Raw genomic sequence first — 14298 nt, forward strand, 5'->3', positions numbered from 1 at the left:
TGGCATAGCAGCAGTGCTACTGCAGCAGCAGGATGGCATTCTCAGGCCAGTTTCATTTATCAGCAGAGGGTTGTCAGATGCCGAGTTTAACTACACAGTGCAAGAGTGGGAATGTTTGGCAGTTGTATGGGCTGTGGACAAATTCCGGCCCTACTTGGAATTCACAGCATTTGAAATCCACTGTGACCACTCATCACTGGCCTGGATGTTTTCCACTGAGCAGGCATCTCCACGGGTGCGACGCTGGGTGCTGCGCCTTCAGGGGTTCCAGTGCAAAATCAAACACCGCCGTGGAAAGGCTAACATACCAGCCGATGCTTTAAGCCGGGCACCAGTTGAAGCAAGCCCTAATGATGTTGCTGAGGGTCTGCCCGAGACCCTGTTCCCACTTCAGTTGCACTCGGATGAAGGCTCAGTCAAGTTTGCCGACAACTGCCTGGTGACTGCCATTGAAGACCTGACTGTCGTGAATAGTGCGGAGAAACTGGCACAGGAACAGCAAAAGGACCCCCTTTTGCGGGACATAGCAAGGACTGTCCAAGGTGAATGCCTGCAGGAAGATAATGCCGAAAGCCGCCGTGTGGGGGATCTGGCATCCACGTCCCGCATTGAGTCGTCAGGACTTCTAGTGCAGAGCCGTGGCGACCGTACAGTTGCCTGGTTGCCTGCTCACCTTCGCGCCTTGGTCTTGCAAATGGGCCATGACCATCCAACAAGTGCCCACGCTGGGTTCTTCAAGACACTGCGACGCATCTCTGACAAGTATGTGTGGCTGGGCATGCGTGGTGATGTGTCCAAGTATGTCCGCTCTTGTCAGGTCTGCCAGAGGACAAAGGCAATCCGCCAGAAGCCACAGGGATTTATGGCCAGCCAGTGGCCAGCAGCACCAATGGAAGAGCTAAGTGTGGATCTGATTGGTCCACTGCATACCAGTCCACGCAGGAACAAGTACCTACTCGTCATCATTGACAAGTTTACGAAGTTTGTTGAGCTGTTCCCACTGAGAGCAGCAACCACCCAGCAGATAGCCAGCAGAATGCACGAGGTCTTTTGCAGGCATGGAGTGCCCACAGCTATTTCCAGCGACAATGGGAAGCCCTTCGTCAGCAGACTGTGGAAGAGCTTGCTTAGGCAGTGGGGCATTGCAGAACGCCACACTGTCCCGTACAGGCCAGCGGGGCAAATGGTAGAGCGGCACAATGGCACGATTAAGCAGTCGCTACGTGCGTACTGCAAGGATCACAAGAGCTGGGACCTCCACATCCCTGAAATTGCCTTTGCCATGCGCACTGCTGTGAGCGCGGCCACTGGCTACACACCGGCTCTCCTGTGCTACGGGAGGGAGCTGAAGACCCTGTGGCAGCCAGCGGAAGAGAAGCATGATGTCGAGCCGGCCGCATCAGCCCCTCATACCTTCGCCGCAGAACTCCAGAGCCACTTGGCACAGGTTTTGGCTGCTGCACAACAGCATCAACAACGCGCCTGGGACAGCCAGCAACACTATTACAACCAACGGCGCCGGGCCACTACCTTGAAAGAAGGCGACCTCGTGCTGCGCGACGTCCACATCCTCAGCGATGCTGCCAGGGGAGTCTCGTCAAAGCTCGCGCCGAGGCGTACAGGACCATTTCGGATCCACCAGCGTCTCGGCGCGAACACGTTCAAGCTGGTCCACCCAAGCACAGGCAGAGCCTGTGGCACTGCTCACGTGGACCAGCTACTCAAGTACCACCCCCCGTGGTCAGCGGCTGCTTCACAGTTCAAGGGGGGGGCAGGCTGTGAGGACATCCATCCACGAGGGATGGTGGTGTAGGTGGCACCCTCTGGGCGCGGTGCGGTGTGTGTGTGCGCGGGGGAACTCGGGACTCGGCGGGAAGTCGTGGAGTAGTCGAGGTCGTGGAGCGGTGGTTGTGTGAATAAACCCTGACAGTATTTGCCCCCTATAGCGTGCAAGTCATGGTGAGCAAATAAATGTTTACAGCCTCCCAAAAAAACACCTACACGGGGTGACCATATTCCTGGAGGCGGAAAACGGGACACACCATCGTGGGAGGCAGCCACGTTCAAAAAACAAAAGGTTGAGGTTGGCAGCAAACATTTTAATGAGAGGACTGCTGTCATATAAAAGTTACATTTTGCACTGAGCCCTCCTCCCGGCTGAGGGAACACTCGCACTCACAGCTCGGTTACGTGCTCATTTCAGAGGCCCCGCTTTGGGTTCTTCGTTGGTGTATTTCTAATTTTGTTAAAGGGGTCCTGAAATACCTTCCGCCGATGCATGGATGTACATGTACCCAAATAAAGCAATGTATTTGCAATCTCCTCCCGCAAGAATTTTGTTAAAGCGATGAGTATTAGCTGAGAAATCGTAAATCAAAAACCGCGCATTATCGTCGCTCCGCGTTTCCTCCTCCTTTCGACTTACTCTCCGCTGTTGACGGCGCGCGAGCCTTGCCTCCCATGATGCTGCGCTCCGCAGCGGTGACGTACTTCCGCTATTGCGCTGCTACGTCATCTGCTACGGGCAAGCTTTGTTGACACCATGAATCCCGCACTTCGCTCAAGGCTGGAAAACCGAACGAAAAATCTGGCCGCATGTGTGCGGCGGCCTGGCCTTGCCCTTTCGCGGTGTTCGTTGGTGCAGTTGCTATCGGTGGCACGTGACTTTTTATCGGCGGCGAACTCACAGCCGTACGGGGAAGATCGTGCGCTCGTTCCCTTTGATGCACCGACACTGTTTATCCAAAAAGTGCCGTATCAGATGTGCCGGGTCTTATTTTGCGGCGGTCGTAATTCCTGCCGGCGGCATGTGAAAAAGACATTTTAAATCGATACAGAACCCGTGCACAAAACCCTTCAATCATGTGACCAGTTCAGCTTGGGGCGACGCGTGGTGGAGAGCGGCAACGTTGGCAAAGCATGCTCCACCGCGGCTCTGAGCTTTCTAGCGCTGGAGCGAGCGCCACTTCTTTGAGAATCTCAAACATCGGTTGCCTTGACAACAAGGCACAAACCACTGTAGAACTCAGTTACAGTTGCGTGTTCCCGGTTCAGCTCGGGGCCCCACCTCGCGACATGTGGGCACTGCAGGCGTACCACCCACTCCCATTGGGAAGTGCGAGATGCGTTTGACATTACAGGAGGCGATGGTGTGTGTGTGTTGTGGACGTCTTTGTTTCGCGATGCAATGCGACGTTGTACTTCTGCGGGTGGATAGTGCTTCCCATGGTCTGGATTATCTTTCTCGAGCGACGTACGACTCAACCTCTCATGGGGTATGTGCACTGTGCGTGGCTGAAAGCCATCTCGGCTTGCGCGCCAGAGTTGAGTGACTTGCTGTTCGTCCCCGCAAACCGCGAGCGAGGTGAGTGCCGAATTTACGATGGGCAGGAGGAGGCAACCCATCGTCTGTCAATCGCGGTTCAGACTTGCAACGCATGTTGTGACGTTGTGTTCGTTCGAAACGCATCTCTGGATTGTTTTGAAGTGGAAAAAAATGTATCCGTCAAACCCGGGCATTCGGCTCAGGGCGTTCTCTGCGATTGCACGAAAGAAGTGCCACGGGGCTTCAACGCTTTCTTTATGGGACGTACTCCGGTAAGAGAATATCCATGTCGTGTTATGGCCGTGTTGCATTCAATAAGAACGGTTAAGCGTTTGTTTACACTTGTTTCGTTTGTCGTAAAATGTCCAAGCACTCCACTCCGCTGGCAGATCAGCCGGTGAGCCGACGCTGAGCAGACGACTCATCTCTTTGCCGGAAGTGCGTGAAAAAGCCGCCCAATAGCAGGATGTCTAGCTCATGACGAACATCTGGGAATCGATGATGTAGACATGTGAAGATGGCGGCGTCCAAAAACACGAAGGAAAGGGTGAGAAAAAAGCGACAAACTTTGCAACAAAAGTGTGAGCTTTCCGCTGCGCGTAAAAGAGTAATACTTGGCACAGATGGCGTTGACGACCCAATCTAACGATTGCGCTAGTTCATTTAGTGTGCTCAAAACGCCTTTCAGGGCCCCTTTAAGCCCAACTTCATCCCACAAGACTCACTCGTGAAATTCTTCACACTATGCAGAAAGCTCAGCCGCACAAGCGACACAGCAGGTTGATGTCCACGTCGAGTTCACAATGTGAAAAAAAAAAAGCGTCACGCTAGAACTGTGGCTCCAGGAAAACACAGGGCCAGTTCCGCGACGCAAGAAATCGCAGCGCAGCGTACGTGCCTTGTTGCCGTCTCTTTGGACACTTGCACCCATCTCTCAGGGGCCGAAATGCCCAAAAAGCTCCAAACTTCTGGTTTCTTTTCAATGCATGGTCAACTGGTAAAGTAATTCCTCTTCAAAGTCATTTTCGGCTAGAAACTTCTAGGCGTTCTCTGGCAAGAATAGATGTAAAGTTTACTGTCTGGACAAATATTTGAGAGCACTTAAGGTCATGTTTGTAATGTATACTTGTAGCGAGTCGGCACACTTTTGGTCTGATCAACTTGCTTGGCACCAATATCGAAACTATGCATTCCTGCAAAAACGGGACATGACTGTTCGTTGGGACTCCCGTATTTTTGTCCCAATAAACAGGCAGAAGTGGACCTCAAAACCAGAAATGTCCCCGCCAAGACCTCACATAAAAAGAATTTACAAAGCCATTGCACTTTGGACTGCATAAACATAGCCATTTTCACCTCTGCTTCCACACTTGGTGCCTCGCTTTCTGAGGACAAATTTTTTCCCCCCACAAGGCCAAACTGCCAGTAGCAATATTTCAGGATGCCTTTGTCAGATCTGCGTGTTTACTGCTCAATGCCAAAGCTTACAAAGTGAATAGTGCGGCAGGACCGCCACAATACAGTGTTTGCTCGCATAAAATTAGTCTAAACAATTACCGAGTCATTTAACAAAAACACACACTTATTATTTCCTCAGATGATACGGGTGCAGCTTCCCTAATGGCACAGTTGTTGCCCTTCATGGTCCTTCCAGAGGATTCATAACAAAATGTTCGGGGAAAGACGATTGGCAAAATGTGCTGTGTGGTCCCCAACATACACGGAACCATATTTACTCCGACGCTGAGGTTGGGAAAATCTTGCTCTGGCATCTTGCTCTGGCATCCAGATGAGACGGGTGTGGAGAATAATGCTTCATGTGGCAAATGTTGAGGAAATAAAAGGGAACAGAGCGAGCAAGAGCAAGCCACACCAAGGAGAGCAAGTGCACTAGGACAACGTGCGCTTGCGCACAGAAAAGGGGGTACTTATAATCGCGAAAACATGGTGAGCCACAAGGGAGAGACCTGATTGCGTATTCGTGCTCAGGATGTCGAGACATGCTGTAAAAAATAAAATCCTTTAAAATCATTTTTTTAAATCCATGGGCTTTAAAAAAGAAAATTCAAACGAGCCAAAAATGCCCTCATGACCATTGTAGCCTCTTACAAGAAGGCGCTCACTTCACCAGTTGACCATGCATTGAAAAGAAACCAGAAGTTTGGAGCTTTTTGGGCATTTCGGCCCCTGAGAGATGGGTGCAAGTGTTCAAAGAGACGGTAACAAGGCACGTACACTGCGATGCGATTTCTTGCGTTGGGAACTGACCCTGCATCACCGCAAATTGCCATGCCACCTTTTAGTATACCGTATTTACTCACGTAATGAACCCCCTTTTTTTACCAGAAAAATCGGCATGAATTTGGGGGGAGGGTTCATTATGGGGGAAAAAATTGCGAGAGATTTTTAAAAGTTGAAATTTTATGCAATAAAGTTGCCAAGAGAAGCGCTCTCAGGGCCTTACCATTTTCATAAAAACACGTAGGTAATTATGTAACCAAATTACTTTTTTATTCCCAACATGCTATAGTGGCCCTTCACTCGCCATGGAGCTGTCCTCCTCACTGAAGTCGCTTGTGGCTTCACATTTGTTCTCGGCCCACAGCGCACTGTCTTCCATGCCATCAAGGCCCTCCAAAATTTCTTTTCCGACACCGGGAAACTTCCCGTCTTTGGGACCACGAAACACGTGGCAATCGCTGTTCACCGCCCAGAAACCTCTCGTTTTCGCCCGTAGCGCACACGCACTGGGTCAACACTGAAGTGCCGGTTTCCATGCCCCACCACCTCCAGTTTTAATCTGCCTGTGTAGCTCATGTGCTGGCCCATTGCACAGCGCACATCAGGAGCTCGAAAAAAGGTTGGAACACAGCCAAACAACAAACCACGGAGCGTAATGGCAAAGTCGTGGAACAACAAGAGCAGAGGAGTGCGGAGTACGTTTAGTGCTTTGTTCGCACGCCGCCGAAACCAGCCGGAACCGCAAAGAGCACGGAAGGAGTGTGGAGTACGGTTTGTGCTTTGTTCGCACGCAGCAACATTTTTATGGCGCAAGAAGGTTTGTTTTGCGTTCAGCAGGTGGCGCTCCCCCGCAAGCGTGCAATTTTTAAATTGTGAGCCCCAGCATTCCAGCTCTTGTCTCCTGCTACTGTTGAGATGTCTTTTGTTGAGAAAAAGAATCGTAAGACTGAAACGCCAAAGAGGGCAGAAAGGCAGAAAGGTGAACTGCGAGTGCAGGAGCGACAACAACAATGTGCCCGCCTACTTGGCCAGTCACTTGGTAGTTCTGTCCGGGGCAGCAAGACGAGACTGCCAGGAATGAGACTAATGACTTGTCTTATGTGAGGCGCTTTTTAACAAGCTGGCACCGTGAGTCATTTTGACTTCAACCCACCAGATAAGGCTGACGGCTTGGAGAAGTAGAGAACTTCTGGGAATTTGAAAAGAAAAAACGATGATGAAAAGGCTTGGCACATTCAGAGCCTCGAAAGGCTGAATTTGGACATTAGCAGCTTTGCACATCCCAGGTGTTGAATGGTTTGTGATCCTAGGAATCAGAGCGGAAGAAGAGAAGAGGAGGGCGTACCTGCACGTCGGAGGCGTTGGCATAGCCGCCCTGGGTGATGGGCACGGCAAACTCCTGCATGAAGACCGGCAGGGTGCCCAGCCTGCCCGGGAAGACAAAGTCCAGCAGGGACCAGAGCTCGCGCAGGCTGTTCTGGATGGGCGACCCCGACAGGATCAGCCGGTGGGTGGTGCGGAACTGCAGGCAGGCATCGCGCTGTCCGACACTGGCACACAATACGCGGCTCCTGGAAGGGGCACTCACCCACTCACATTCCTAGGGAACATGCCACCGACGGGCTCATAAAAAAGCATCGTGTACGACAGGAAACGTTTCACGCGTCCACACAGATGTTCCCAACGGCCTGGTTTGCTTCTTTTACAAATGTATCCCTCCCTTACTGAGATTGAAGAAGAAACGCAGTTTGGTTTATCCAGTTTTCTCTAGATGGCACCAGCTGTCTAGCAAGCAAACGTTTTAGAGATGACACATTTCTAAAACCCGTTGTGAACATTATTATGTATTGCGAAGCTTTTCCCATCCGTGCCCAACGGCTCTAAAGTGCGTGGGTCGTGAAGTGGTGGGCCCCACGGGAGGGCCCCTGAAAGGAGTTCCCTACAGGATAGTCACTGAAGCATGCTTGACGAGTTGCAAGTTTCCATTCTCCTTGAGGAAATCACTAAATGTTTGCTTCCATCCAAACTACTTCAACGAAGCTTCAGAAGCAAAAACCCCCATTCCCATGCCCCTAGGGACCCTCACTTTGCTGCGTTGTTCAAAGTAGCAGCGTAGGTACACAGTCGAACGACACCATACAGATGGCATTCCCTGAAAAGTTTAGCTGTCAATTTCTTCGCTCGGCCACACTGCAAATGGCCACGGACGTGGCACGGCTTGTTCCACTGCGCACGCACGCCGCAGAAACTGGCCGGCATCGCCTGCTCCCTTTCAACCAGACTCTCAACGGTGGTGTCAACAGAGATATTGTTCTTAATCCCACTCACGTTGGGGTACAGTCTGCTTGGCACAGACAAGTAGCGTTATCCTGCGGATCCCCATGTAACCAGTGGAGAAGTAAAGAAAGGTTGCCGGCATGGGTGCTTCGCACAACCTAATGTAACAATCTACTGGATATAACGACAAACAACTATGCCACCATCCACTTTTGTATGCTCGAGTGTCACAATATCGGATGCAGCGATTGAATCCAGTCACAGTGCGCACCGAAAATTCGAGCTGCCGCCGGCTCTTTGCGCAGATGGCATCCCTCAGAAAACGCGTACACTGCGCCGCCTACAAGAAGGCAAGAGGAGGGGAAGAGCAGTTTTCTTTCCGAACCCCCCTCTCAGCGCCACCACTTTGGCACCGTCCCCGCATCTGCTGGCGAACTCGCGCTGCCGGTGCCGGCGTCGCTCTCTCATGCGTTTGCCTATGTTCGCCTGCTCACCGGTTGTGTCACGTCCGCACCGCATTGAATTTCACTGGGTGCCTCTTCAACTGCCTCCGTTTTTTCGCGGAAGGGAATTCAGGGCTGATGTTTTGGAAACGTCCCAGTGCCTAACTGAAGAGGCAAACTATGCGCGGATACGTGCTGCCGACAGCGGTGAAAGCGACAACTCTGACGACGCAGTTGCACAGCCTATTCAAATAGTGACTTCACAGAAATCCCAACACATGATAGTCCCGCAGGGAGTACGTTTGCACCAAGGACCTTTCACTCAGCTAGGCTCCAGTGCAGCCAGGTGAAGCCCCTACAGATTGCTCTTGAAAAAGATGTGCTCCAGCTTTGCGTGAAGCAAACAAACCTGACTGACTATGGCATCTTTTCTTCAAATAAGCAGTAGTACAACCTTGCTCGCATGCAAATAAAATGTTCTGAGCTCTATTTGACCTTTTTTTCCCAGCAAACCACTCATAACTATTATCGGTTATAACGATGTGTTTTCCTTGGCACTTCGATATTGCTTACAAGTGAACCACTCTATACTCCTTATGGGCCGCTCACCGTTGCCAATCCGCCGGGCCCCTGCCGTAGGTGCTAGCGCCTCGATGACCTGCTGGACGGCCCAGTGCTGATATTCCGGGTTTTTGCTCCCTGCGGCTACTTCCAGTCGCGGTGGGATCCTTCCTGACTAGGCCTCTTCCGGGTGTTTGGTGCAACCACCCAGCATGTGCGTGCAGCTTGCCGTCTCTCCTCGGCAGCCTTTGCACGTGTCGGTCTCTCAGGGTACATGCGTTGCACCAGTAACGGGCTGGGTAGCGAGCCAGTCTGCAGCTGTCTAAATAAAACGTCTTGTTCTCGAATCAACCTCGGCCACGGGGCGGGAGAGTTCTGCGAGCCAAGCAGAAGGCCTTCGTTATTTCGCTGTACTCGGTCATTCGATCTTTCGTGCTGAACCACGTCGGGCGGTCTGCCGAGGTGCGGTCCGTGAGTGCTCGCGCCTCGGTATATGTGCCGTCCCATTGTGGTTGTTGCGGTACGACGCTTAGCAGTCATGAAAAATTAGTCATTGCTCGGCGAACCGAAGGCACTTCGACCGTGCCTATCTTGGCCTGCGCCCCCCCGTCTTGATGCTCTTTCGTTTACCTAATCCGGTATACACACCAAGATTGGTGTGCTGTCAAATAATACGCGCGTGGTGGAGAAGAAAGGAAGACACCAATTTGAGCACATTTAATTGAGGATAAGGTGAACGAAACAGAAAAACAGCAAAAGATTAGATACACATGATGACCGCGAGAATCAAAGTCTTCAGTCTAAGAAAATATTGTTCTCGGAATGGCTTAGTACGTGTTCACGCAATATTGTTCACGTGCATCACAAACACTGTTGACAAAGGTGCGCGCTCTACCACAACAGCACGTGTGTGAAATTGTTCATCCCAGAACCTGGAGAGGATTCCAGACACTTTTGAGCAGAAAGAGTTGGTGCTATATGGCACGACGTATGTCTCAGGGACTGCAGGCGCACACCTACAATTTCACAATTTTTCTTGACAAAGGCTTTTTCTGAAGAAACTTCACGTTAGCATGCGTGTTGGTTTTCCCTTGTGCATAGTTGGCGAAAAGTGGCTTGACGAGCTTTCGTGCGCTTAGCTCCAGCAGAACCTTGCGGTGGTCCGAATCAATGTTGCCGCAGCTCAAGACGGGCAGGCTCATGAGCTCCTGTACGGACCTCTTCACGCATTTCAAGAGAGAGAGAGAGAGAAAACATCTTTATTTGTCCTGCAAACGCGACGCGGCCTCACGTCGTGTCAGCCGGCCAATCGGCTTCCGTCACCTACTCATGCCTACCCCCGGGTGGGGGTGACACTTTCGGGCGTTGAAGCTCGAGGGCGTCCGACACTTGCTGGACGGCCATGTGTTGTATGACGTAGTCTTTGCACGCCGCCGCACTGACAAGGTACGGCGGGAACGTCTCTGCAGCACTGGCCTCGCTCGGGTGTCTTCTGCAGTCCCACAGGATGTGGGCCGCCGTGGCCCTGTCCTTCTTGCACATCACACACACATCACTGGGGTACACCTCCGGGCATATGTGTTTAGCTATTACTGGAGTCATCAGCGCACGTGTTTGCAGCTGCCTAAACACCACTGCTTCGCGTCGCGTCAGCTTAGGGTGGGGTGGGGGTAGCGTCCGGCGGTTAGTCCGGTACCACATTTCAAGAGGCTTCTTTACTGACCGTCTTTGGGAAACTACGTAGTCAGCAAATCTGCGCAGGCCTACAAGAACTTTGACAAGTTCCTGCGTCGGGTAGTAAAGAACGCCGCGGTCTTGGTGCGTTATGAGGCCATGGTCTGGAGCACTGCTGTTCGGTGCTTGAAGCATTGCGACGCACTCAGCTCAGGCTACGCGCTCGCTTGCCGCGTGAACAATAAAACCTCCTATCATTGCCAGGCTGGCAACGTCGGGGTTAGAGAAAATTGGCCCGTCTGACAGCAAGTGCTCCCACAGACGCGTTGCTGCTCTGTTCAAAATAAGGTCTGTGGTTGGTGTGCTCATACAGCGTGCCTGCTGAACTGGGAGAAGCTGCGTTGACGTGAATGTCGCCAAACCCTGCACGGTGCTGCCACTGGAAGCGACTACGATTCCGGTTTTTAGCATTTTTTCGAGATCGCATGTTGTGCTCCTGACATCCAAGGCATCATCACATCCTGCACTGCGCCTCAAGAATCCAAATATGGCCTCTATAGGGTCACTCGACATCTTGTGAGTGAGAACAAATTTAAATTTCTTCTCAGTCAGCAGGAGTCGTATGCCGCCAACATTTGACTGTGTTGTAAAGAGTAAGGCGTGGCACGTTTCCTTGCTGAAGAAGTTTTCAGCTTCGCTTGCCTCCCGCAGATCTTCCACATAATCGATAAAATAATTTTCCAGCCAATCGAGCCCCTCGTCGTCTACATATCAGTGACTGGGCGGCAATCAATGTTGTTGCAATGAACGTACTGCTGGCAATTGCTCACGTCCATCAAAGTAAACCATTTCTGCATCACTTCCAGGAAGTGGATAGTAGGACCTGCGGATGCGAATTCCACATCTGTAGTGTGCCCTGCCTGCTCTTTGAAATATTTCAAGGCTCCAACTACTGCGGCTGACAGCAACTGCACGGCTAGCTTAACGCTCATCTTCTCAATGCTTGAGGGGTACAGGTGCTTTCTCGCGAGGAACCTGATTGGCTTTACTATTGAGTTCTGCATTTTGTAGATCTTGTTTAGGTATACTGATGATATTTCTTTTTCTCTGCCAACATCTTTTGCCAGGAACTGGGACCTTACATTTTTGATGATGTGGCTCTGATCAAAAGCCAAAAAGATGTTCTTCGTGGCATCCGCGGGGTGCGGAGCGGATATGTGCAGCGCTCCGTCCCACAGAACTTCCATGGCTGTCACGTTAACCTTGCGATTGTCCGTGACAAGGCGGACGACATCGAAGCCGATCTCCGACGTTATCTGTATCACGTGGCGCGTGACCTCTGCTAGCTGCTCCCCTGTGCACCCCTTGGTGAAAAAATACCCCACAGGTATTTTGTATCGTCCGTGGAGGCTGCACAGCAAAAAACACAGGACAGAGTTTGCCAGGCACTGATCCTGCGAGCTTTCGACAAGGTGTTGCAGCTTGTCGACGTTGCCAATGAAAGCGTCCCGTTGTTTGTGGTACTATTGCAACTTCTGGCGTATTCGCATTTCGTCTATGGTCAGCGAACAAACTTTTGATTGTGGCATTCCAAGGGCCTGCATTTCTGTTTCAAGGCAGCAACCAACTAGCTGAGTGAACCCAACTTCTCCCGAAACTGCGCCCATGTACTTCTGGATGGTCTTGTTGCAGGGCAACTTCAGGAGGTCTTCGGAGCGCAAGTACTCATGTGCCTTCGTGGATAAATTTCGCAGTATGGTGCTGTGTCTCAATGTGGTTTTTGACCACTGTGGTTTTTTCTTCTGGTAGTTCCTGACCAGGTCAACGATCAGGAGTGCCTTTGCATTGCCCTTTTCGGCATCGGACGTCGCTTCTAAAAATGCACTAACGTGCGTGGCTTCTTTCAGCTTCAGCAGTTCTTCTTTATACGAATCCACTGTCCTTCTCAGTCTCTCGTTTTTTGTTTTGAGTGCCCGCTCTCTCTCGCGCCATCGCTTGCAGTGGACAAAGTACGTCGAGGGGTAGAGTTTGAATGGTGTCTGTGTCTTGAGTGAACGCTTAGCATAAACCACTCCCATTCGTGTCGCATTGAACGTACCGGGACCCTCGGCTGTTGCACCCAATTCCACTTGCTGAAGTTGGACGAGATTGTTTGTGAGATCACTGCCTTGAATGTTGCTGTCGTCGTCACTGTGTTCATGGTTCAGCCTCGGAGACTTGGCTGGCCCATCGTTTGTGCCTCCTAGCTGTCCGCGTGCCAAAGAAACGCCTGAGGGAGTACGTTTATGCTTTCGCGCTGTGCCTTGAGTCGTGCTTTCGAGTTGTGGAACGGACGTCACCAGTTCACCGAACACAGTTGCCAGTGGCGTATTTTCCGGTTGTGGAAGGCACGGAACCAGTTTGCCAGGTACGGTTGGCACAGTCGGGCTCACAGACACACTGGCCACTGCGGTGCTCTCGACATTTTCCGCAATGTTCCCAGCCGGTTCACCGAACACACGGGGCACTGCACCGGGCTTGAGAAGCCGCCTCGTGAAGTCTTTCTTGAAGTCAGTTTGACGAAAGTGCCGGCTACATACAACCGAGCAGTCCCTGATTGCAGTGCTGGAAAAGGCGTCTCGTAATTATTGCATGCAGCCACTTTTCTCGCAAGGAGATATCGGCTGGCACTTCGAGAAATGACGCTCCCTGTTGCTCCCGTCGGCAGCTCGATGAGCAGCCTGGTACACAACAGCCCCGCATTACTGCTCAAATCAAATGGAACACTGGCTCTGCAAGCTCTGCAACAACAGGCGGCGAAAAACCTCCCGCAAACCAACACAAAGCTGGTGCTCTAAGCAGACGATACTATATCGCTATTCGTGTGAAGCTTTGTTTCACGTGAAAAAATGAGTTTCAAGAAAGTGGAATTCATTTTATTTAGCAATTTGTTGTCTCGCAACAGCGATAAAGAAACCGCTTAAGTGTTGTCGTCTGCATATAGGAGCGGTGACAAAGCGCGGTCGGCAAGCTGTCGTCTCCTCGCGAAACGGGCCGCTCTGCCCCCGGCGGCCACGGGCCGGCGTGTTTACAGGAGCCTTCGTACCGAAGGGGGACAGCAAAATCAGAGGGTAGGGCAGCGAGTTCGCGGCTCACGTTCCAGGCATAGTTCTTCTAGGAGGCGTTGCCCCAGCGATGGCCCCTCAAGTGGCTACTGGGTCGTCTAGTAATGGCTACAATACTTTCTTTTCTGGGTGGCGCTAGCTGCGCGCCACTTCCCTCAATTTCACTCGGAAATCCTCGAATCCAAGCCGACCCTGGAGTATCAGTATTTCGGCTTAGATTGGAACAAACACTACGGCACCTGCTTGCAGGCCAGGGTGACCTGGGCGTCAGGGTTGCGGATCTTGTGCCCCTCGTCCAGGATGATGTAGTGCCAGTCGTGCTTGTGCAGGGCCTGCTTAGCCACGCACGCGTACGACGTCACCAGCACCCCTCGATCCTTCACCATCTGCTGCACCAGGCTCTCCTGCACACACGGGCGGTGCGTTTCTTCATACGCTTGAGCAGATAACCCTTGACATGGGCCTCAGACACGCAAGATTGGCCAGCTGGCAATTTGGCAAAAGAATTTGGCAAAAGAACGTGAAATTTAGCAGGGAAACTAGCTACAAACTGTACAAACAGCCAGTAGGTCTGAGTTCTGCTGCAATGGTTGCCAGACAACTGAAGCGGTCACGACACAGCTCACGTGGATAGAAAACTGTTTTTTGGCAACGAATAAAGGATGCATTATTT

At 51.7% G+C, this 14298-nt stretch overlaps 1 protein-coding gene across 2 annotated transcripts in view; it reads right to left on the minus strand.

Annotated features, from left to right (window-relative positions):
- Nucleotides 1-14298, minus strand: part of LOC144168727 (DNA excision repair protein ERCC-6-like) — a 106497-nt gene that overhangs the window by 56945 nt on the left and 35254 nt on the right. For both annotated transcript variants that reach the window (XM_077697673.1, XM_077697672.1), the window contains exons 10-11: nucleotides 13865-14029; nucleotides 6912-7088 (exon numbers count right to left, since the gene is read on the minus strand). In XM_077697673.1, coding sequence (XP_077553799.1) covers nucleotides 6912-7088; nucleotides 13865-14029 — 342 coding nt within the window. The remainder of the gene's footprint in view (nucleotides 1-6911; nucleotides 7089-13864; nucleotides 14030-14298) is intronic.

This window comes from Haemaphysalis longicornis, unplaced genomic scaffold (assembly GCF_048455015.1).
Source record: "Haemaphysalis longicornis isolate Haplotype H1 unplaced genomic scaffold, Haemaphysalis longicornis Haplotype H1 scaffold_2, whole genome shotgun sequence".
Taxonomy (NCBI): domain Eukaryota; kingdom Metazoa; phylum Arthropoda; class Arachnida; order Ixodida; family Ixodidae; genus Haemaphysalis; species Haemaphysalis longicornis.